Consider the following 26240-nt stretch of genomic DNA (forward strand, 5'->3'; position numbering starts at 1 on the left):
GATTCATTCCAAAATCATCAGAAGCACTATATACCCGCTAACGACTTAGATTCAAAATTCAACATGAACAATTGTGGGAAACTAAATTTGCTTCTGTTTAGCCATCCATTTTATAATAAGTTGATGCAGTAGCACTAAAACAGGAAATGTGAATAAGAGGAGGAGGAAGAGGAGGAAGAGGAGCAGAAAGAGAAGATAAAATATGTAAAATATTTCATAATATTATTTTCACTCAAATTTTTGATTCAGTAGTGAGCACACATATATATGTCCCCTTAACGTGTATTAATTAGAAATAAAAATCAATTATTCTATGGGAGTCAGTGACAGGTGGATATCTGTGGAACCAAGCCCAACCTGGTCTACATAGTGAGTTCCAGTCTAGAAAGGGAGGGCAACATACTGAGACCTTGTCTCAAAAAGAGAGAAAGTAAGGAAGATAGAAAAAAAAAGAAAGAAAGAGAGAAAGAAAGAAGCTGAAAAAACAGTTGTGCCCAAAAACTTATCTCCTACATTTTCATTTCTTTACTCCAATTTTTAGTAAATACAGTCATCACTTATTTACAAAGAATTGTCATTGTCCCACTATGCCTCCTGCATCAAAAAAGTTCTTGAGTATACATGCTTTCTGTGAATGAAAGTAAATCCATACAGCTTACAAAAAACAAACAAAAACAAAAACCAACACAAAACAAAAAAACCTTGAAGAGTAAGAATAATCTTATTGTCATACACCATAACGGTGTTTAACTTCCTTATAACTTTGAAAGTACAAATTTGAGCCCTCTTTCTTGTCCCATTTTCTTTTTTAAATTTTATTTTATTAATCTAATCTTGTTACATCTCAATGGTTATCCCATCCCTTGTATCTTCCCATTACTCTCTCCCTCCCAGTTTCCCCTTACTCCACTCCCCTATGACTGTGACTGAGGGGGACTTCCTCCCCCTTTGTAGGCTCATAGGGTATCAAGTCTCTTCTTGGTAGCCTGCTATCCTCCCTCTATGTGCCACCAGGGCTCCCCATCCAGGGGACCTGGTAAATATGAGGCACCTACAAGAAGAACATTATGATAGGCAGAGTTGGGCCCAAGGGTCCTATTCAAACTATAGACCAGGCAAGGACAATACAGGCCGTTACCTTCAAACCCTACCCAGATCTAGACAATGGATAGGACATTCTCCACAGTTGAGTGGAGAGTGGGGTATGAATTTCACACGTATTCTTGTCCTATTTTCTATTCACTTCCAAATTGTCAGAGTTTATTGTCAATGTTAAGCTCTTTAATACTGATAAGTACTGGTCAAAGGTTTGGCATGAGTTGTACTCCACTCTTCATAAGTATTAGGGGAAAGTAATCAGACACCAGACATTATAGGAATGCTCTGGACTCGAGAAGAATAATTGGGCAAGTGAAGACATTATGAGTTGCTTATTTAAGGAAGAACATTTTTTTAACCTCAAGAGTAATATTGACTATTTAATAAAATTGTAATACAGATAAAATGGTATATTATTACATCAGATATAACTACTACATTGTCATTAAATGTATTGCTTACAAATAATGCAAGTGATCGCAATGGCTAGTTTTGTCTTCCGGTATCCCGTAAGAATTTTTTGAAAACTTAATATATTTGAAGACTTAATTTATATGAAAATTTATAAATCTGTAGCTAATAGTTACTTTAAGCAGTCTTAGGTCAGTATTGAATTTCCTAAACATGTTTATACTAGATAATATCATGCTTAGGAAATACATGAATTTAATGGCTACATAAAATTAAGTGTGTTGACTTTAAAAAAAGAAAAATTACAGCAAAGCCATTGTAGTGAGTAGAGGGGCGTTGCCTGATTCCTTCTGTATGGGTGGAAGAAGTTCACTGTGACTCATTAGCACAAAGAGCAACTGCTGTATGAGGCACTGAGGCACAGTCGTTCTACCCTTGCTCACACCATGCTCCTTTCCTACATTGTTCTATAATTAACACCCGTGCTGACCTCATACTCTCAAATTGCCCCCCTCCCCCCGCTTACACGACGTTGACCCCACGTTAACCCCGCGTGCCCTTTACTCATCATTACGTTCATTATGACCTCACAGAAAATCGCTTAAGAGCTGTGCAGACATTCGGAGCTGAAGCACTGTGAACTTCAGGCTGCCGCGGGAGGGCTGGAGTGATCAGGCTCTCCTGGTTTCTTTGTCTTCCACATAAGTATACTGGAGTTTTCAACTTCGGAGCGAAAGCTACAGGAGGCTGTGTAAGTACAGAAGTCTTTGAGTAGCTAATGCTTCCAGCCCTTGCTCTTTCTTTGCCTCATCCACCTCTGCATTATGCCTTAATAACTAGGCCTAGACTTCAGCCTAATCACCTAATATTTTCTCATCTTGCTCTGTAGGCTACCTTCAACAGAGTCGTCTACCCGGTGCCAGTGTCAGTGATTATATTTCGTCGTTGTTCGGAGTCAATGGCTCTTAAACGAATCAAGAAGGAATTACTTGCCATATCACAAGATCCCCTGGAACACTGTTCTGCAGGGCCAGTGGCGGATGATATGTTTCACTGGAAAGCAACTATAACCGGGCCTGACAACAGCCCCTACCAAGGAGGGGTCTTTTCCCTTTCAATCCACTTCCCTCCCAGCTACCCTTTCAAACCTCCTAGTGTCTCATTTACTACTCGAGTTTACCATCCAAACATTGGACATGATGGAAGCATCTGTCTCGATATCCTGAAATCTGCATGGTCACCAGTACTTACTATCTCTAAAATTTTACTTTCCATCTGCTCATTACTTTGTGACCCAAATCCGAATGATCCATTGGTTGTTGAAATTGCTAAGGTCTATCACAGTGATAAAAAGAAATATGAAAAAATAGCCCGAGAGTGGACGAGGAGATACGCAATGTAATTTCATTGGCCATCATCATGATAATAAATGTTTTCTCATATTATCAGCTGTGTTTTTTTCCATTGAGTAAAGTGAGAGGAGGTCAGATGTGGGGTACATGAGTGAGGGCTTAGTGAGAAGAGCTAATGGATTGGGTGTGGGGTAGTTGGGAGGTGAAGAGAGGACAGATAGATAGGAGGTGAGGGAATGGGAGTGATGGGAAACAGACAGGATGTGGGGGAGATGGGGACAAGAGTGAGAACAAATGGTTACTGGAAGGTGGTGGGGAGAGTAAGGGAATTGTGTTGGAAAGACTGTAAAAGCAGTTTCAGTTTAGATTTGCCTAAACAACTGAATGAATTAGAATTGGAAAACAAAGCCAGCCAAGGGTGGTAGTAAAGGCTTTGAATCCCAGCAATCAGGGAGGCAGAGGCAGGCAAACCACTGAGTTCCAGCAGCCTGGTCTACAAAGTCCATGGCAGACAAGGCTACACAAAGAAACCATGTCTTGAAAAACCAAAACCAAAAAGGTAAAAAAAGAAGAATTTTATTTATTTATTTTTTTAAAGATTTATTTATTTTGTATACAGTATGCATCAGATCACATAATAGATGGTTGTGAGCCACCCTGTGGTTGCTGGGAATTGAACTCAGGACCTCCAGAAGAGCAGTCAGTGCTCTTAACCACTGAGCCATCTCTCCAGCCCCAAGAAGAATTTTAAAACTAATCAAGAAAAAAATGTAGCTTTAGGATTCAATGTCAAGCAGTCATAGCAACTAGTAATGTGGGGAACATTTCTGAGACCGAATTTCACTACAGAATTTATGTTATCTTCAATGTCATTAGATAGTCCATGGTGGCCTGAATTCCACATCCTTATTACTCAGCCTCCCCTTTTATTATCGTTATATGTGTGTAATTATAGAGTTCTCCATTTATTTCCATGGTGCAAATTTTTTAATGGGAGTTTTTGGCACTATTTTGAACTCTGTATTTATCTGGCAAAATTCAAACGGATCAGAATTGGTATCAGCAATATGTTCGGTGCCTCTCAAGACATGTAGCTTTTTCTATGGGTGCAGGAAATTCAAACTGAGTTCTATGAGCTTTCATAACAAGCCCTTTAGTAAGTCATCTCTACAGCCCTGGGTAGCTTTTTTTTTCTTTTGTTTTTTAACCCAGTTTCTGGTGTACAAAGCCTTTAATCCCAAAACTTGGGAGGCAGAAGGAGGCGGATCACTTTGAGTTTGAGACCAACCTGGTGTACAAGGCCAGTCCAAAACAGCCATGGCTAACATAGAGAAACCCTGTCTCGAAAAATAAAACAAAGCAAAATAATTTTCTGTGAACGTCTACTGCCTCCATTTCATCCAAGCTTGGTGACAGAATCCAATGCATTCTAACAGAAAGACATGCTGTAACAAACCTGTTCCTCTCATGTGCCAGATAGTAAGTTGAGGATGAGTTTCACCTAATATATCTTGAATATATTCTAACTGACGAGAACCATGTCAGCATTTGTGACTTTTTCGACGAGACTATTGTGTTTCATACTGTTCCTATGAGGGATCTATGAATATTTCTAAAACAGAGACATAAACATTTAAACTATAGAAAAAATTTTCATTACTTATTAGGTAGTTCACAGAAAAAAGATGGCAATAACCAATAGCCATTAATAGGAAATCTTTGACATAACTACAAGTATGCCAATGAAATCTGCATAGCAATTTCTGATCAAGTCAAGATATCAGTAACTAAGGAAGGCTGGGCAGCTAAAAAGCAATATCTACTAATGCCACTTTCTACATAATCATCATGACTTGAATTGATACCTGGATTATTCACTGAAAATATGAATCCTGAAAGCTTTCCTTTAACCTCCATGTATCTACTGTAGCACTAATTATATTATACATAAAAACAATATAGGAGAATAATAACGAATAAAAAACCAAAATGGGGGGCTACAACAAATTCTAATGAGTGAATGAACAAAAGAGAACCTTTGTAAACCATTGGTGAAACTGTAACAGTTACAGTAGATTTGATCAAGGATTTTGGGAGTAGTATTATGGAACACTATTTGGTCTATGTAGAGGCTTAGTATTTAAAGTTATCTCAAACATGACTGTGCTTACCCAATTACAGAGATCGTTACTTGGCAAAGGGACCAATCTTTAAGATGACAAGTCCACCTTAAGTCTACTTTTCTGAATCATTGAGAAAAGTGTAACTTTTCTTCTTTGTATCTATGTTTTGTCTGTTTGTTTGGGTTTTTATTGTTGTTTTGTTTTTAGTTTTTGAAGATGGGTTTCTCTTTATAACCTTAGCTGTCCTAGACTTATTTTGTAGACCAGGTTGGCCTAAAGTTCACAGAGATTCTCCTGCCTGCCTCTGTCTTTTGTATCTCTGTATTAAGTATACTTTTCTTAACACTTTGTGTTTATTCTTTCTCTAAAGCTCCTCCTTCCCACCATGTGGCTTTTTATGATTTTCACTATTAATTCACTACTTAAGGTCTAATGGTCTAACCTGGTTTCTTGGCTTAAACATTGGTACTCAAAGTTTGGTAGTGAGTATGAAAGTTAATCAAAAAACTAGAACCAGCTGTGTTACTTCTGAATTTTTGCTCAAAAGATCCCATGCCAACATATCACAGAGATATTGGCACATCAATTTACTGTAGCACTATTCACTAGTAATTTAAGGAAACAAACCGTGTGTCTAAGGAAAGTGTGGTATATATGCAGAATGGAATTTTCATAAGAACAAGTTACACCACCATTTGTGTGTGTGTGTGTGTGTGTGTATGTGTGTGTTTGTGTGTGTGTGTGTGTGTGTGTGTGTGTGTATCCAGAGACAATCATATAAAGTAAATTAAGTCAGCCAGTCCCAGGATTTGACAAATATTATATTTTTTCATTTCTTTATCCTACATTTTATAGTCACTTTAAATACATGTATACATGTATTACCTGAAAGTAGAAATGAAATTGTCTAAAGGAACAAGAGGTTAACAGACACAAAAAAGAGATGAGAAAGGTTAGGAAGAGAAAACAGGGTAGATGAACATTTCCACATATATACATGTATTATTAATTAAAAATTTGTATTTCTAACGAATAAAATTTGGATTAAATAACAATTACTTGTTTGCTGACACATTTAAAAATAATGAAAAGAGATTTCAAATAATCACAAAATACAGTTATATCAAACAAGAAAATATGATTTTAATTTCAGAAATGAGTAATTAATTGCTGAGTAAATATCAGTTAAAATAATGAAATATTTTCTAATTATTCATGTTTATACATATTGAATTTACTTTCATCCTTAATCAGGTACACTATCTTTTCTGGGAATGATGCAGAAACTCATGGCTGCTTCAGAATCTAAAAATAAGTGCACAGCCCTAAACAAGACATTTATAACATCTTTTCTAAGATTTGAAAAGTGTTGTAAAAGGAAGAGTGGAATGGACTGTGAAATAGAATCTTCTAGGGAAGACACAGAAATTGAAAACAGCAACTGATAGCAGCTGCTGATCCATGCTTTGAGTCTGATCAAGAAAAGCCCCCTCAACAATCAGGCATAGATAAAATACTACTAATAGATTCATAGAGATAGTTATTACCTCCAGTTGTGTGTATACTGGTGATTCCACCAAGGTAAAATAGACAAATCCAATCCAATGCTCGCACATATGGCTCTGGTTAAATTAAATGAGTTACAAAAGAGAACTAAGTAAAAATCAATTATCTATACAAAAACCTTATGGAATGTGGAATGGCATTGATACACAGGTATGAGAGGGAGGTAAAAGAGGATAGGGAGGAAAGTGATCAGAACCCAGTAATACATGTATGAAATTGTCAATGATAAAAATTAATCAAGTACAAAACATCAGAAATAAACATTTATAAATGCTTTTTTATTTTAAAATAAATTATATTGTTTAGGCTTCAAGCATAGTCCAGCAATATCCATAATCTCACATACTTATCTAGATTCGTGAGTTCTCATAACAATTAAAATATACTCAGAAGAAATTCCCCAAGCCATGCTATTTCCTTAATTATAAAGTTCATGTATATTACTGCTCTAGATTTCCCTCACAATTTTTATTTATTTATTTATTTTATCAACACCCCTTCTGTCTTAACATCCATGATTCTGTGTACTGGGTTTAGAGCTGTGACCCATTACATTCTACTTGGTATTTGCTTTATTTCTAAAAGTGTTCTCACTGATTATATGCAGAAAAATTAATTTTCACAAGTAAACTTTCTTAAAATTATATTTGATGAAAAGATCAAAACTATAGGCAAAGAAAAAAACAGAGAAACAAGCAGAAAATGCTCTAAAAGTCATAATTGATTGGTGTCCTTTAATCTATGGCACTGGTTGTCAAAAGAAAGCAACATTGTTGTCTATAGGTGATAACAGATCCACAATAACTTTACAAGAATAGGAAATTCTGCCATTTACCCAGCCAAATCTATGTGCAGTAAGACATTTAATTTTAGTTGTTACATATTTAACACTCTACTGTGTGTATAAATGTTTGATTTGCCAGAATTCCTCATGAGAATAACGTTTGTATTTGAACAGAACACTTAACTCTTAGAAGCAGGTTTAACAGCTCTTTAATTATTTGAGTACAGTCTTGGCATTGAAATATTTATTTGACATATACAGTGGAAGCAATCATTATTATTTATATTGTGTCTCAAGTAAAAGACATTTAAATGACAGACAAAATAAAAATTATTTTTATTCTTCTTAATATCTTTAACTCAGAAAACGATATTCAATTACTTTGAAAATTTAGAAAACAAACCATTCAGAAGATAAAAATCAAAGCGACATCTAATGCCGCTAATTCATGCTTTCAGCATTAACTTCTGAAAGTATTTGTTAAATGATAACTACACAGGAAGCAGTGAAACATTTCCCTCAGGCAGAAACCTCTAGCTGCTTGTCCGAAGTATATTATTCCTTTCTTACTTACTAATAGAAACCTATATGTAGTCTGGTGGGAAGCAATATGCCTAGATAATTTAACACTTCATTCTGCTTTGTCTTGAGGAGCTGTTTTGTTATCCAATTGTGACCAATAAGTTCTCTTTTATTCACAAACAAAATACTACAGGATTTAATGTTGAACATTTACAGAATTGCCTTTTCTCCAATTCCTTTCTTTTTTCCTAGCACAAAGAGATAATTTATGCCTAGATAATGTATTCTAGCTATGATATTTTATTTTAGATAATGAAGATGTTGGATTCAAAACAAACCTGGGTCCATCCAGCATCCTAAGCAGCCAAATGAGTGATGATTATCATTTTCTTGATAGCCAAGAAAAATAAATCCTTTACTTTTTCCGCCATAAAATGAGGGTTCTTGTTTGTTTGTTTAATGTATAGGTAAAAACATTCTGAACTGGTGGTGTTTCATTCTTACAGCACAAACTACTTGCTCAATAGTGCGTTGCTATCCTAAAATTCCACATCTATTTTTAATTAGATACCTTAAAATTATAGGAAATACATTTGGCTTCTTTGGGCTCTTTTTCTTAACAAGATAGCAGAAGAAAGACAGGCTAGTGTAGTTTCACTAAGTATCAGTTCTTCAAGGGGAAGACTATGCTATAAATTTGCTAACAACAAAGTTACTCCCAAAATTGTCATCCCTAAGAAACAGTCATCAAGTTCGTCGGCTAGGTCTTGGTAGGGGTTCGAAGTTTACTGCCTATATTCTCCTTGGCTGGTGCCTTAGTTTAAGGAGGACCCCCGGACCCAGATCTGCCTGTCATAAAGTTCTTCGTGTAGGTTTCCAGGACCTTGTGGGTCCTACTATTTCCCTATTCTTCCATGCTACTCTCGCCTAAAGTCTCAATAGGATGTCCTCTCCTCTGACCCACTTTCCTGGTAAGTAAAGTTTTTCATGGTACCTATCCCTTGGGATAGCAAGTTACCAAGAAGAGACTTGATATCCTAAGAGCATATATAGGGGGAGGAGGTCTCCCTCAATCACAGACATAGGGGAGGGGAGAATGGGGGAAGTGGGAGGGAAGGAAGAATGGGAGGAAACAGGGGAAGGGCTAACAATCGAGATGAAATACGAATAAAATTAAAAAAAAAGAAAAAAAGAAACAGTCATCAAAGAGCTTTCTTTTTCAGTTTCTTCTAGAGAAACAATTAGACTGCTTCTGGCAGCTCCTTTTGTTTGAATTTTATCTACTGCATTCTACTTATGCATTTTCATAGTAACTGCGTAGAAAACTAAATGAAATCTGAAGCAATCTGCAAAATAAACTCTAATAAAATAGCTACTAACAACAAAAACTAAAACTCATAAGGAAAATAAGTGAATATAAACAGTGAGTTTGAAATTTTCACAATGGTTTAAAATTATTCCATGGGAAAATCATGTGATTTCAATTTAATTAAAATGTTATTATAGATATTTTTCTTTATCATTATAATTCATAAGCAATTTTGACTTAGTGAAATGATACAGCAATAATCAAGGAAGCTTAATAAAATGAGAAAAATATTGAGAAATTTGAATTCTGTCATTATAAAATCTCAGCAATTTGCTTTTATAAGTTGAATGTTACATTATAATATTTGTATATGCATACATTCACCTACAATGATTAGTATTTCTAAGTTTATGCCAAAGGCAACTATGGATAAACTACCAATTAAATAAATACTTAAGAAAGGACTGAAGAAATGGGGAAACAGCTTTCATTCCTTCCTTGGATATGCAATTGTCCGAGGATATCAATGTACTAACCCATTAAAGTATTTCTAACCTATTCTCCCTGTCTCCCTCACTTGCCTGACTGGTGATGGGGCTGTAAGTTTTTATTTTCTAGTTATAACCACACTGCAAATTTGAACTTGGCTGGTGATTAATCCCATCCTAAGGCTATTTCAGACAATACCTTGTGCCACACCACATTAGCATAAACTAAGGAGTAGCTCTAAGATATTTATCAACAAGACAAAACAAATTAAAACAAAGCAAACTTCTATACCTCAGAAAACCCTATTTTCTAATAGCTTTTAAATTTCTTTCTTGAGTGGTTTGAAATTTTCAGTCCATAAAATAGTAACTTCTTTGTTTAAATTTACTTAGGATTTTTGTTTTGTTTTGTTTATTGAAACAATGTTTCTCTATGTAGCCGTGGCTGTCCTGGACTTGGTTTGTAGACCAGGCTGGCCTCAAACTCACAGTAATCTGTCTTCCTCTGCCTCCCTGACTGCTGGGATTAAATGCTTGGACAATCACGATGGGCTTCCAGGATATTTTTTATGGACAGTGTGAATGGATTGTGTGGCAGTTTGGATGTTAGGAAGGTCATATATTTGAGTATGAGTTCAGTTGCTAAGGCTATTTGGGAATGATTTGGTATGGTCTTGTTTGAGGAGCTGTGCCATTAAGGGTGTTTTTTGAAGTTGTAAAGACTCCAAACATTCCCAGTATGCCTTTTGTTTCCCCCTCTGCCTTCTGTTTAAAGACACAGATGTTAGTTCTCATCTGTTCCTCCCACAAGGCTTTTGTCAAGTCATAAAGTACTCTAAGTCTTTGAAATCCTTTCTTTTATAAATTACCTTGGTCAAGGTGTTTTATTAACTTGTAACTAAGTAACTAAGACAAACTTTTTTATTTCTTTCATAATGTAAATGTCATTAGCAAGTAGAAAAGTTCCTTATTTTTGTGTGTTAATTTTATAGCCATCTACTTTACTGTAACTGTTTATTATTTATAATAGTTTACTAAGACAGTCCTTAAAATTTCTGACATATAGAATTAGGTCTTCTGAAAATAAAAGTTAATTGACTTCTTCTTTTTCTATTTATATTACCCTTACCTCCTTCTCATATCATTTCTTCCATTAAAATGCTTCTGAAAAAAATATGTGTTTAATTGAAATATAATTTCAATACTTTCATCCCTCTCTTTCTTTCACCCAACCCCTCTATTACTTATATGTCCTTAAAGCTTTCCAGTGTTCACCAAACTTTAAGATGATAGAATCTGTTTTTAAATTTTTTATTATTACACATAAAAAGACATGTATAAAAACATAAATATGCACAAATATTTATAAGTACAACCTTCTGTTCTGTTTCTTGTTGTTTTTGTACATATTATTTCAAGGCTCTTGGTATTTTACAACAAATAAGAGAGCTCATGCTTGTGAGAATATTGTGGTGATTTGAATGAAATTTTTCCCATATGCTCATATATTTGAATACATGGTTTTCAGTTTGTATAATTGTTTAGTAGGGATTAGAATGTGTGGTCTTGTTGAAGAAACTGTGTCATTAGTTATGGGCTTTTTAGTTTTAAAAGTCTATGCCGTTCTGTCTCTCTGGCCTTGTCTCTCTCTCTTCTTCTCTGTCTTCCTCTCTGTCTTTCTCTCTGTTTTTCTGTCCTATCTCTATCTCTATGTCTCTGTCTCTCTGTCTCTTTGACCCTCTGTCTCTTTATCTCTCTGTCTCTCTCTGTCTCTGTGTCTCTCTCTTTGTCTCTGTCTCTGTCTCTCTCTGTATCTATCTATCTATCTATCTTTTTTCTTTCTCTCTCTCTATCTCTCTGTCTCTCTCTCTCTCTGTTTGTCTTTCTCTATGCCTTAAACTCATACTTCAGTTCTAAGTTACAGTTACAACTACTGTCCAGTTCTATGGCTACCTACTGCCATATTCTTCATCATAATAGTCAGGAATGCTAACTTTCTGAAGATGTAAGCTCCCAAATTAAATTATTTCTATTATATGTTGCCTTGCCAATTATCATAGCATAGCATTAGAAAAGTAACTAAAACAGATATTGGTACCAGGAAGTAGACTATTGTTTTAACAATCCTGATAAGGTTGCTTTTGAAAGAATGTGGAAGACTGTGGGACATTGGATTAGCAAAGCTATTTAACACTGTAAATGGAGACTAATGGACTACCCTAGTAGGAACTTAGATTACATTATAACTGAGAGCAATGTGTATTGTGGATGCCCACTATAGGGGCTTAAGAAATTGCTGAGAGGAATGATATTAGCAATTAGGCTAGAGACCATTTGTGTAATGTTTTGGAAAAGAAGGTGGTTGCTTTTGCCCTTGTCCTAAATATCTTCCTGAGGCTAAATTGAAATTTTGAACTAATTTCTTTAGCAGAGAAGAATTAAAACAGCCACATATTGACTTTGTTGCATAGTTATCTGTCATCATTTTTATGTAGATCTATAATGAAAAGTGAAAATGAGCAAAACAGAAATACAATATATACAGTTTGAGGACCAAAGGAGCACCAAAAATTTAATGTTGGAGCCATGGTCTGTGCAGAAAGACATAAAAAAATATTGAATAAATGGTGTTGTGCACTCAATGTAAGACCACCCCCCATCCTGCTAATACTGTAATTTGCAAAAAGTAAAAGGCTGAGGAATTATCTGGACCTGAAAATCATCAACTATGAAAGCTAATGCAAATGTAACTCAACAAAGAGGCCAAGTTCCATATTTGGCAGGCTGCTAAACTTGACAGCATAGAACATCTATTTCTGGATTTAGAGGTCATTTCATAAAACTATGAGGTTTAAGTCTGGATTTTATTTGAGACCTCAAGATGTTGGAGATGTCAGAGCTGTAGGATGTCTGCCAAAAGGGAGATAGAGATAGGCATCAAATTAGTCCAAGAGAGAGAAATGTGTTCTCAGCAAAGCTGGAAGGTAGAGCCATTTAATCCATTAGACATTGGACATATAACTACTGGATTTGGAGTTTGCCTATTGAGTTTTAGGCTTATATTGGTCCATTATTTTCTCATTATTCCCCTATCTCTCCCTTTTGGAATGGTAATGTACATTTTGTGCCACAGTATGTTTGAAATACATAACTTGCCTTTTTATTTTACAAGGGTTTACAGTTATGAGATTGCCTTGAGCCTCAGAAGAAATTTTGGACATTTAAAGTGTGTTGAGACTATGAAAGTGTTAGTATACTGACCCCAGTCTGTCTAGCAACCTATGACATCATAACCTGCCTGCCACTAGGCTTGCCAGCTGCCCAGAATATAAAAAGGGAAAAACTATCTCATCTCTTTCTCTCTTTCTCTTGTTCACCCTTTCTCTTCTCTCTTCTCTCTTCTCTCTTCCTCTCTCTTGTCTCTGTCTCTCAGTCTTTCTCTCTGGGGTGCCCCGACCCCTTCCCTGCTCTCCTATGCTCCTATAATAAACTTCTAAATATCATATTTATTGGCTGACATCTTATTTTTTAAATATATTTTATTAACATATTCATATTACATCTCAATGGTTATCTCATCCATTGTATCCTCTCATTCTTCTCGCCCTCTCATTTTTCCCTTACTCACCTCCCCTATGGATGTGACTGAGAGGGACCTCCTCCCCCTGTATATGCTCATAAGGTATCAAGTCTTTTCTTGGTATCCTGCTATCCTTCCTCTGAGTGCCACAAGGACTCCCCATCCAGTGGACGTGGTCAAATATAGGGCACCAGAGTTCGTGTGAAAGTCATACCCCACTCTCCACTCAACTGTGGAGAATGTCCTGTCCATTGGCTAGATCTGGTAGGAGTTCGAAGTTTATTGCACGTATTGTCCTTGGGTGGTGTCATAGTTTGAGCAGGACACCTGGACCCAGATCTGCCTATCATAATGTTCTTTTTGTAGGTTTCTAGGACCCTCTGGGTCCTTCTGTTTCCCCATTTCCCATGCTTCTCTCACCTAGATTCCCAATAGGATGTCCTCCCCTCTGTCCCACTTTCCTGGTAAGTGAAGACTTTCATGGAACATGCCCCTCGGGCTAGTGTCCAGATATAACTCTTGGACAGATTTGACTCTTTCTGTTTTTGAGTTAACTCACTCATTATGATCATTTCTAGTTCTAGCCATTTGTCCACAAATTTTGGAAATGCCTTGTTTTTAATAGCTGAGTAGTACTCCTTATTGTAAATGTACCACTTTCTTTATCCATTCTTCTACTGAGGGACGACATCTCATGTTTAATCATTACATTGGTGTCAGAAACTAGGGAAGGACACGTTAAATAATGATGCTGAAATTGCTTCTATTGAACCTTCTCCACTCATACACAACAGATCTGTTTCTTCTAAACTCTATTCTCAGTCCTTGCTGCTATCCTCTGATATTGGCTAACAATCCTGTGCATACTATTCCATCCAAGGTTAGGTATGCATAACTGGCTCAGGCCAGACTGTGGAGGCCACAAGCTGGGCACTGATTTGGCTAGAGCTCCTTCACATTACATGTCCCTGTGCCTGCCTTGGATGCCTGCCATCACTGTGCTCTAGCCTCTTGATCTGTCCTGAATGCCATAGGTTATATGAATGATTTTGAGCTGGCCATGCTACACATTCCCACCCTGTAGGTGATTCGTTCTTTTATGCCCAAGTCAAGGGTACCCCGTAGACCAACATAGACAAGCCAGATGCAAGATACACAGGATCTTTCATTGAACAAGCTTGGGAGCATGGACCATCAGTTCTCCCGTAACTGGAGGAAGGTGGTGGCCTGAACTCCTTAGGGTATAGGTTTTATAAAGGCAAAAAGCACAAGCATGACTCTCTAAGCCTTGGCCTTAGCTGATTGGGTAAGGGGGTTAAAAGGGAGTTGGCCTTAAAACTGATAGGGAATGATAGGGTAGGGGGTTTGAGCCAAGCCCCAAGGGGAATCTTATCTAACTTTTTTAAACTACTGTAAAATTGTGGGAGTTTTCACTTTATGAGTTGGCCCCCAGGTGTAAAGGAGATGTTACCAGGCACACTTTTGTGGGCTTTCCAAGAACTTGGGGAACATGAGGGAAGGTGGAAGTACACTCTGCGGGCAAGACAGAGGCTTGGTATAAGATGGCTTTTGTTTGGTCTCCACAGTTCTGCAGCATTGAGGCTGGGGACCCTGTGGCACAGGTCAAGGTGCAGCCCTCAGTTCTCCCTGACTCTGTTCCCTGTGTATCCCCCCTCTGGCTTGGTCTTGGAATAACCTAGCTGCAATCTGTGCATCTGAGCCAAGCCGTTGAATTGTCATTGTTTCTGCCAGACTGTCTATTTTTGGTAAACAAATGGCCACCTCAGTGCCCCATTGGGGACGCCACTCACAGCTTGCACTGAAGAAACCTGGTAGGCATTCAACCCCTTCCTCTGCTCCATGCCTTTTCTTCCTCTCAAAACTTTCAGAGTCTGGAGCTGGGACTCTAGCACTACCCTTGGCCAGTGAAACATGCTGCCATGGGCTCCTCAGGTTTCCATGGTGCTTCCACCGATTGGGCTGGGTTAATGAGTGCTTTCCATGCCAGGACTGTTCTCTGGCAGCATGTGTGGAAGGTGTCAGTGGGGAACAGGCAGCTGCTGCCACCTCAGTGGGGGACCAGAAACAGGGACCTGTATCCTTTTTGTCTCGTATTTCTCCCAGCTGCTAGAACACTGCAAAGCTGCCCCATGCCCTTGAAGACACTATAGCCTATTGCTCCAACCTTGGCAATGCCCTAGCAAGTCTGGTGGTTACAGCAGTTGGGCACAATGGCAGCTCAGCCAGAACTGTACTTTTAAGACCTAGGGCCACTGACTGTTGACAACAAGTGGCTAATCTGATCACAATGTTGGTTTTAAGAAAGAGGGTAGAGCCTGGTCACCATCTTCTCCAAAGACAATCAAGTAACTACTAGCCACCTTTGTTTTGGCAATATCAAGGCAAGGGGCTGCCAGCTCTGTTCAAATGCTTGCTAATTTCTAATCAAAATAACAAAATGTCTAACTACTTAATTTTACTAATTTTAAATTAATACTGTCCTTACTGTCATCAGCTGTACTGCATTCTATTACAGGCTTTCTGGATACTGGGTTTGATATAGTTTTGAGTTTTATAAGCTTTAAAAATTTTAGAGACTAAATCATACAGGAAACAGTATGGACTATGGTTATGAATTTTAAGACTCCAACTTAATAGTGATAAAACCTAAACTCTTAGTCTTTAATGATTAAGAAAAATTAAATAAAGTTTAATTTAAGAATCTAAATATTCTTAAGATAGACTGTGGTCTCACTGTCATGTTAACTAAAAGGCTGAGGATGGTTCCTAAGCTTCCATATAGGATCTGGAGAAAACAGTTTTTAAAATCTTTAAAACCTGAGAGAAGCCTTCCTAACAGGCTCAGCTACAGCAGAAAACTATATTCCATGCCTTAGCCACTGACTTGATACAAGGAAACTGAGTTCTGCAATATTCCCTCCCTCTGGAAGCCAGCCTGTCAGAGACCTATTTCAGAAGCAGCCAGAATGGGACACATGTCCCATAGCTGCCTAAAAGCCATAACCTGCCTGTGGGCAGACTGGCTTCTGGAAGTCAAAATGCTCCCATGCAGGCTTGTCGCTATGCCCAGACAATGCAGCTTCAAGCAGCACAAATGCTATACACATTTCCAGACTTCAAGCTTCTTGACCCAGTGAAGTAAGGATGGCTCCTATGTATTTAACAACCTCACCAAACCTAGGATAAAACTACATGTCTAATTTAACCTCACACTAGGGTTCTACTTTCACATTGTCAACTTCTATCATGGAAGGTTTCAGATTCGTCTTCAGTTCTCTTCATATGTAGGAGACCAGACTTTAAGCCTCACTTCTAGAGGTACTGTCAGGTCTAGATTCAATCTACCTTAGTACCAGGCTTAAATGACAGGTCTCAAATACCTTTTACCATTCTTTTAGCTAAAGGACAGTGACCATCACACTATTTACATTTTAAGGCATGAAATTTTGAGAGAAAACAAACATTTCAACCAAAGATATATCTAAAGAATTCAAATCCAGGTCCACATCATAGCTCGTGTCAAAAGTATATTGAAGTCTTCATACCACTTGGCATTGAAGGATCAATTAGTAAGTCAACAATAAAGTAAAAAAGACTTATTAAAATTTGTGTGAGGTTTAGATATCACTATAGAATATAACCTTGTAAATATGCTATATTTTTGGGAAAAATAAAGTTTAGATATTATGTCCCTGTTAATTGACTTAAGTTTGAATATATTTTAATTATTTAATTTTAGTTATGTTTGTTACATTGAGTAGTATACTACTAAATAGAAAATCAAAGAAAAATTATATTAGTGTAATAATATCACAGTAATGAGTTTGTTTAGCATAACAGTTAATTAGAAGTGAGTTTCTATAAATTAATTTTCTAAGTTATAATTGCTGTAGAATTTTCCCATATTAACTTCTAGGCATTGATAAAATGTTTCCATTTTCTTATTTTGAATATGTATTTTTATTTCAATTGCAAAAACAAACTACTCAGTTATGGGAATTCATAAAAGGAAAAATAAGTGATAGTATCAACAACATTCTTTCATCTCATTTTGATACATAAAGCTTCTTAAAAAACTATAATGGATTAAGGGCTAAGTTTTAAGGCCAAGCTTTTACAATTGCCAAACAATGCAGAGTATTTGATCATCATTTCTAATATAATGTACTCAATATAATTGAGACTTAATTAAGGAGTCCACTTAAATAGGACAGCTCCCAAGTTACTGAATTAATACTAATTAACAACAATGATTGCTGTTTAATTGGGATGGTAATTCTGCTTAATTGGGATGGCTGCTAGTGATTAAATGATGCTCAAAAAGGAATATCCCAGCTTGGTTTAAAGGCTAATTATACTTTGCTTCCCCTTTAAAGACCTTTCTAAAAGTATTGCTAACTAAGAGCCATAAAAATTTAACCAACCTGCCTACTCCTCTTGATATAATAGTTTAAAGTTTATTAAATGACATCTTTTCAAGCACTGTTTGATTGTTCCTTAGCACTTAAACTTACAAGAGCACAACTTTAGTAAACTGCATTCTTCTCAATATAAAAAAGCTAGATCCCCTCTCTCTGTCTCTCTGTCTCTGTCTGTCTGTCTGTCTGTCTGTCTGTCTGTCTCTCTCTCTCTCTCTCTCTCTCTCTCTCTCTCTCTCTCTCTGTGTGTGTGTGTGTGTGTGTGTGTGTGTGTGTGTGTGTGTGTGTGTGTATGTCAGGATCCAGGAGCTAATATAGCACACAAGAAAAAAAGTATCATGTTAACACTTGTAAGTTTAATTAGTTGTGATCACATGCTTTGTAATGCTATCACTTGAGAGACAGAGACTATAGATTTGCCACAAGTTCAAGGCTAGCTGTTGTAACATCCTGATCACATTTCTTAAAAAAATAAAGAAAATTTGCCTCACTAAACTTTCCTCAAACTATTAGGGGAAGTACCAGCATACATCAATTAAAGATTAAAATAAAATATAAATTTTAATGCTTTATGAAGTGGACATTAAATTGTTGGAATAATTCAGAAAAGGAACAAATTGTTATATAGGGAAATGATCACTCAAAGGTGTATTTTTAAAAATAGGGTGAAAGTAGAGACTATATTAGAGAGTTGCATGAAGGACAAAATTATAAAAGTTAACTCTTGGCAAGAAGAAACAGAGTAAAACTCCTAATAATAAGCACACTTCAAAATAAACAAACAATAAAAAAACAAAAGCACATTTGGCTGGGCATGGTAATGCAATGGGGAAACAGAAGCAAGTGCATCTCCATGATGTCAAGGTCAGCCTGGTTAATGAAGTGAGTTCCTCAGGCTGGAGAGATGGCTCAGTGGTTAAGAGTACTGGCTACTTGTCCAGAGGCCTCAGGTTCAAGTTTTAACATCTACATTGGAGTTCACAACTGTCTGTAACTCCTGTTCGAAGAGTTACGACTCCTTCAAACATGACATTAAGACACTATTGAGCATAAAATAAGAAATAAATTATAAAAACAAAGTGAGGTCCAGGCCAATGAGTGCTACACAGTAAGACCCTGTCTCAAAATTCAACCGCACAAAACAACAGCAAAAAAAGCAAATGAAACACAAGGTAGCAAGGATCTGTACAGGAGTTACTATCTGAAAGAACTCTAAAGAGATGCTTGAATTGAGAAAAAACAAGTTTGTCTGTGATTTACAAGACTTCATCTAGAATTTATTGAACAATAAACCCAGTAAATCATGTTGGTTGATTTTAAAAAATAAAGGAAGAATATTATAAAATAAGGTTTATCTGTTCAATTCAGTGATGTTTTCTGTCACACAAGCTCTAGCTTTTGGACACTGATCTATTGCCTACAGATATTATATTAGGAAAGTGTTGATACAGTATAGAATCTCAATCATTCTACACTGAGAAGAATATATTTTCAACCCTTTATGAGGCTAAATTGTTACTAAAATACCGAAAAATCTCAGAGCCATTGCATTACAATGTCATGTGGTGAAGTGACTACATGCTTCAGGCAAAATAGTTTACTGTAATACTCCAGCTACTTAATTGTTGTATTACTGCTTTTTGAGAATGTTTTATTAAGGTAAAACACTTTCACTAGAACTCAATTCAAACAGAGGTTATTTCTTTGTTGTTGTTATTGTTTTTATTTATTTTAATATATTTTAATGATTTATTCATATTACATCTAAATTGTTATCGCATCCCTTGTATCCTTTCATTCCTCCCTCCCTACCAATTTCCCCTTCTTCCCCTTCCCTCCCCTATGACTGTGACTAAGGGGGACTTTCTCCCCCTGTATATGCCCATAGGGTACCAAGTCTCTTCTTGGTAGCCTGCTATCCTTCCTCTGAGTGCCACAAGGCCTCCCCATCAAGGGCACATGGTCAAATATGGGGCACCAGAGTTCATGTGAAAGCCATATCCCACTCTCCACTCAACTGTGGAGAATGTTCTGTCCATTGGCTTGATCTGGGTAGGGGTTTGAAGTTTACGGCTTGTATTGTCCTTGGCTAGAGCCATAGTTTGAGCAGGACCCCTGGGCCCAGATCTCCCTGTCATAATGTTCTTCTTGTAGGTTTCTAGGACCCTCTGGATAATTCTATTTCCCCATTCTACCATGCTTCTCTCATCTAGAGTCCCAATAGGATGTCCTCCCTTTTGTCCCAGTTTCCTGGTATGTGAAGACTTTCATGGGACATGGCTCTTGGGCTAGTGTGCAGAAATAAGTGAGTATATACCATTTGACTCTTTCTGCTTCTGGGTTAATTCACTCATGATCATTTCTACTTCAATCCATTTATCCACAAATTTCGGGAATTCCTTGTTTTTAATAGCTGAGTAGTATTCTATTGTGTAAGTGTACCACAGTTTCTTTATCCGTTCTTCTACTGAGGGACACGTAGGCTGTTTCCAGGTTGTGTCTATTATAAATAGGGCTGCTATAAACATGGGTGTGCAAATTTTCTTGTTGTATACTGGAGCATCTGTTGTGTACTAGAGTGGAATAGCTGGGTCTTGAAGAAGTGCTATTCCCAGTTTTCTGTGGTAGAGCTAGATAGATTTTCAAAGTGGCTGTACTAGTCTGTATTCCCACCAGCATAGGGTGTCACTTGAATTTTTGATCATAGCCATTCTGTTGGGTGTAAGATGGAATCTCAGAGTTGTTTTGATTTGCATTTCCCTGATGACTAAGGAGGTTGAGAATTTCTTTAAGTGTTTCTTAGCCATTCAATATTCCTCTCTTCAGAATTCTTTGTTTAGTTCTGAGCCCCATTTCTTAATTGGGTTATTTGGTTTATGGTGTTTAATTTCTTGAGTTTGTTATAAATTTTGGTTATTAGACCATTGTCAGATGTACAGTTGGTGAAGATCTTTTCCTAGTCTGTAGGCTGTGGCTTTGTTCTGTTCACAGTGTCTCCTGCCTTACAGAAGCTTCTCAGCCTTATGAGGTCCTATTTATTAATTGTTGACATTAATGCCTGGGCTGTTGGTGTTCTGTTCAGGGAGTTGTCTCCTGTGCCAATGTGTTCCAGGCTCCTCCCCACTATTTCTTCCAACTCTCTTAGTGTTTTCCATTTTATGTTGCGGTCTTTGGTCCACTTGGATTGAGTGTTGTGCATGTTGACAAATAAAGGTCCAATTGCATTTTTTTTTACACATAGACATCCAGTTAGACCAAAACCATTTGTTGAATATGCAATCCCTTTTCCTTTTAATAGATTTGGCTTCTTTGTCAAAAATCAAGAGACCATATGCGTGTGTTTTCATATCTGGGTCTTTGATTCGATTCTACTGACCAACCATCCTATTGCTGTGCCACTACCATGCTGTATTAATTACTGTTGCTTTATAGTACAGCTTGAGGTCAGGTATGGAGATACCTCTGGAGGATCTATTATTGTACAAGACTGTGTTAATTTTTCTGTTTCTTTTTTCATATGAAGTTGAGAATTGAAATTAAAATGCTTATAAAAAATTTTGTAGGTATTTTAATAGGGATTGCATTGAATCTGTAGATTGCTTTTGGTAAGATGGCCATTTTTACTATGTTAATTCTCCTGATCCATGAGCAAGGAAGATCCTTCCATCTTCTCATGTCATATTCAATCTCTTTCTTCAGAGTTTTGAATTTTTTTTCAAACAAGTCCTTCACTTCCTTGGTTAAAGTAACTCCTAAATATTTTATATTTCTTGTGGCTAACGTGAAGGGGGTAGTTTTCTTAATATCTTCCTCTCATGATTTTCATTTGTATATAGGAAGGCTACAGACTCTTTTTGAGTTAATATAGTATTGAGTCAATTTACTGAAAGTGTTTATCAGCTCTAGTAGTTCTCTGGTGGAATTTTGGGGGTCACTTATGTATACTATCATATCATCTAGAATAGTGATAGTTTGACATTCTCCTTTCACATTTGGATCGCCTGCATCTCCTTTTGTTGTCTCATTGCTCTAGCTAGAACTTCCTGTACTATATTGAAGGGATATAGAGAGAGTGGCCAGCCTTGCCTTGTTCCCAATTTTAGGGGAATTTCCTTAAGTATCTCACCATTGAATTTGATTTTGGGTATTGGCTTGCTGTATATAGCCTTCATTATGTTGATATATGTGCCTTGTATCCCTGATCTCTCTAAAAATTTAAACATGAATGGGTATTGGATTTTATGAAATGCTTTCTTGCATCTAAGGAGATGATAATGTGGCTCTTTATTTTCAGTTGGTTTATATGGCGGATAACATTGATGGATTTCCCTATATTAAACCATCCCTGCATGCCTTGAATGAAGCCTATCTGGTCATGGTGAATGATATCTTTGATGTGTTCTTGTATTTGTTTTGCAAGTATTTTATTGAGAATTTTTGCATCAATGTTCATAAAAGATATTGGTCTGCAGTTCTCTTTCTTGGTTTGGTCTTCGTGAGGTTTAGGTAACAATGTGACTATGGCCTCTTAGAATGAATTTGGTAATGTTCTATCCATTTCTATCTGTTGGTGTAACTTGTAGAGTATCGGTATTAGCACTTCCTTGAAGGTGTGGTAGAATTCTGCACTAAAACCATCTGGCCCTGGTCTTTTTTTGGGTGGGAGACTATCAATGATTGCTTCTATTTCTACAGGGAAAATGGGACTATTTAGCTTGCTTATCTGTCCTTCACTCAATTTTGACAAGTGGAATTGATTAAGAAAATCATCCATTTCCCTTAGATTTTCAAATTTTGTGGCATGTATGCCTTTGAAGTAGGGTCTTATAATTCTTTGTATTTCTTCAGTGTTGGTTGTTATGTCTTCCTTTCCAGTTATGATTTTGTTGATTTGGATACTCTCTCTCTCTCTGCCTTTTAATTTGTGTGGCTAACGGTTTGTCTATCTTGTTGATTTTCTCAAAGAACCAGCTCTTCTTTTTGTTGATTCTTTGGATTGTTTTCTGAGTTTCTAATTTATTAATTTCAGCCTTGATTTTGAGTATTTTCAGAAGTCTACTACTCTTGGGTGTTTCTGCTTCTTTTTTTCTAGGGCTTCCAGCTGTGTCGTTAACTAGCTTGTGTTAGATGTTTCCAATTCCTTTATAAAGGCACTTAGTGCTATGAATTTTCCTCTTACACTACTTTCAATTTATCCCACAGATTTGGGTATGTTGTTCCTTCATTTTCCCAGGTTTTCAAGAAGTCTTTAATTTCTTTCTTTATTTCTTCTCTGACCCAGGTATCATTAATAGAGAGTTGTTTAGTTTCCATATATGTGTAGGCTTTTTGTTGTTTCTGTTGTTGTTGAAGTGCAGCCTAAGACCATGGTGATCTGATAGTATACAAGGTAGTAATTCAATCCTCTTGTATCTGTTGAGGTTTGCTTTATGACTTGCTATGTGACCAGTTTTTGAGAAGGTTCCATGGGATGCAGAGAATAAGGTATATTCTTTTTTGTTTAGGTAAAAGGTTCTGTAAATATCTTTTAGATCCATTTGATTCATGGCATTGGTTAATGATGTTATTTCTTGGCTTAGTTTCTGTTTCAATGAACTATCCTTCAGTGAGTGTGGGATGTTGAAGTCTCCCACTATTATTGTATGAGGATCGATGTGTGGTTTAAGCTTCATTAACAAATCTTTTACAAATGTGGTTGCCTTTGTATTTGGAGCATAGATGTTCAGAATTGTGATGTCACCTTGGTTGACTTTATCTTTGACGAGAATGAAGTATCCTTCATCATCCCTTTTGATTAATTTTGTTTGAAAGTCTATTTTGTTAGATATTAAAATGGCTACCCCTGCTTGCTTCTTGTTTCCATTTGCTTATAATATTTTTTCCAACCTTTTACCTTGAGATAATGTCTATGTTTATGTGTGAGATGTGTTTCTTGAATGTAGAAGTGTGTTGGATCTTGTTTATGCATCCACTCAGTTAGTCTGTGTCTTTTTATTGGAGAATTGAGATCATTGATGTTGAGAGATATTAATTACCAGTAGTCACTGGTTAAGGGTCTTAATTTTGATGTTGGTTCCATTAAAGCGTTTGTGTAGTTGGATTTTTGCCCTGGTGTAGTTATCTATTTCCTGAGTAGTTTTCGTTGTAGCTTGTCCCTTTGGGATGGAGTTTTCCTTCTAGTACCTTCTATAAAGCTAGATTTGTGGATAGGTACTGTTTGAATTTGTTTTTGTCATGGAATATTTTGTTTTCTCCATCAATGGGTATTGATTGTTTTGCTGGATAAAGTAGTCTGCCTTGATATCTATGATCTCTTTGGGTTTGCAGGATCTCTGTCCAAACCTTTCTTGCTTTTATGGTCTCTGCTGAGATGTCAGGTATAATTCTGATAGGTTTGCCATTAAATGTTATTTGACCCTTTGTCCTTGCAGGTTTTAATATTTTTTCTTTGTTCTGTATATTTTGCGCTTTGATTATTATGTGACAGGAAGTTTTTCTTTTCTGGTCTATTCTATTTGGTGTTCTATAGGCCTCTGGTATATGTATCTAGAATCTCTCTTTGAATTGGGCAAGTTTTCTTCTATGATTTTGTTGAGAATATATTTTGGGCCTTGGAGTCTGGCATCTTCTCTTTCCTTAATGCCTATTATCCTCATATTTCTTATTTTCCGGGTGTTCTTGATTTATTGGATGTTTTGTGTTAGGATTTTTCCAGATTTAGCATTTTCTTTAATGGTTACTTCAAGACCTACGATTGTATCTTCTAGACCTGAGATTCATTTCTCCATCTCTTGGATTCATTTAGAAAGGCTTGCCTCTGTGTTGCTTGCCTTCCTCTTTGAGCGCTCACCTTCCCTTTTTTCTTCTGTCTATGTTTTTATCATTGAATCCATTTTCATCTTCAGATCTTGAACTGTTTTATTCATTTATTTCATCTGATTGTTTTTTTATATTCCTGAGTTTCTTCCATTGCCTCTTTACAGGCCTTCAAAGCTTGAACTATTTTTTTGAAAACCTTCATCTGGTTGTTTGTATTTTCCTGAATTTTTTCCAGTGCCTGTCTATAGGCCTCTTTTACATCTTCTACCTGTTTGGCTGAATCTTCTTGCCATTTGATTATGAATTTTATTTGTTTCCTCCATTATCATCCTCATCACCAATGATTTTAGGTCATTTTCTTCTATTTCCATAGTGTTTGACTTCTCTGGGCTATTTTCTTTGGGGTATCTGGGATCTGGTGATCCCATATTTTTTTTTTTTTTTTTGCGTATGATTTTATGCTGCCCTTTAGGCATCTTGCCATTACTGTTTTTGGCAGGTAGCTTCAAGAGTTGGGTAGAGGGAGTGTGGGTATAGATTCACCCATTTTCTCACTATTTCCCTAGGCTAGAAGCTCTGATGCTTCATTGGTCTGGATGGCAGGAGGCTAGCCTTGTAATTTGGGTCTCTCATAGCCAGTGATCCTCAGATTCCCTGTACTGTGGGTCCTGTAACACTTCTGGGTCACTGAATGTGCATTGGATCAGTCCAAAGTGTCCACAGCCTTCTGGGTCCCCTTTTAGCACTGGAGTTCTCCAGTGACTGAAGCAGGACAAATGGAAGTGGTCTATATGATCACTCTACTCCCTGTATCCCATAGGTTTCCTCAGTCCTGGAGCTTTGATGCTCTGCTGGTCTTTGGTTCCTGGTAGCGTTTCTTGACCCAGATCACTAGCAGAGTCCAGGCTAGTGGCACAGGGCACAAACGGTACACACACTGAATCCAGTTTGTGTCTCTGGACCCAAATGGGTCTCTGCACCCAAACATGTCTCTGGGCTTAATCCAGGCACTTACTCTAGTTAGAGCTGATTTCAACCAGGGTCTTGGGCCCAAACTACACACTGACCTTTTTTAATCAGCTAGAGTCTCTGATCCCAAACTGCCTGCCGAATTCAGCAGAGTGTCAGGGCTGGGGCTGGGCATCAAGCTCAGGTAGGGACTCTTGACCCAAACCATATGCCCAGCTCAGCTAGGGTCTCTGAACTACAACTGCACTCTGAGTTCACCTAGGGACTCTGGACCCAAACCATGCTCTGAGCTCAGCTAGAGACTCTGCACCTAAATTGTATGCCAAATTAAGCTAGGGACTCTGGGCACAATCTGTGTGCTGAGTCCAGCCAAAGTCTCAGGGCCAGGACCACACACCAAGCTCAGCTTGAGTCTCTGGGCACAAACTACCCTCCAAATTCAGCTAGGTTCTCTGGACCCAAATTGTCCCCCAAGGTCAGCCAGGGACTCTGGGACCAAATCGCATGCCGAGCTCAGATGAAGTCTCAGGCCTGGATGTGCGCCAAGCTCAGCTAGGGACTCTGGACCAAACTGTGTACTGAATTCAACTAGGGACTCTGGACCCAATCTGTGTGCCAAGTTCAGCCAAAGTCTCAGGGCCAGGACCATCTGCTTAGCTCAGCCAGGGACTCTGGGCCCAAAATATTTGCTGAGCTCACATAGGGTCTCAGCTGCTAAACCTCGCTCTGAGTCCAGTTTGGGTCTCAAGGCACAAGCCAAGTTCAGAGTTGAGCTTGGGT

The 26240-nt window shown here is 37.3% G+C and overlaps 1 protein-coding gene across 1 annotated transcript; it reads left to right on the top strand.

Moving 5' to 3' along the window:
* The first annotated feature begins 2156 nt into the window (after positions 1-2156).
* LOC311601817 (ubiquitin-conjugating enzyme E2 D2-like) lies at positions 2157-2923 on the top strand. The gene is made up of 2 exons (XM_084789543.1): positions 2157-2260; positions 2399-2923. The coding sequence occupies exon 2, from the start codon at positions 2468-2470 to the stop codon at positions 2909-2911; it is 444 nt and encodes a 147-aa protein (XP_084645669.1). The 5' UTR covers positions 2157-2260; positions 2399-2467; the 3' UTR covers positions 2912-2923.
* The last annotated feature ends 23317 nt before the right edge of the window (positions 2924-26240 follow it).

Source organism: Acomys minous (assembly GCF_964271855.1).
Source record: "Acomys minous genome assembly, chromosome: 7".
NCBI lineage: Eukaryota > Metazoa > Chordata > Mammalia > Rodentia > Muridae > Acomys > Acomys minous.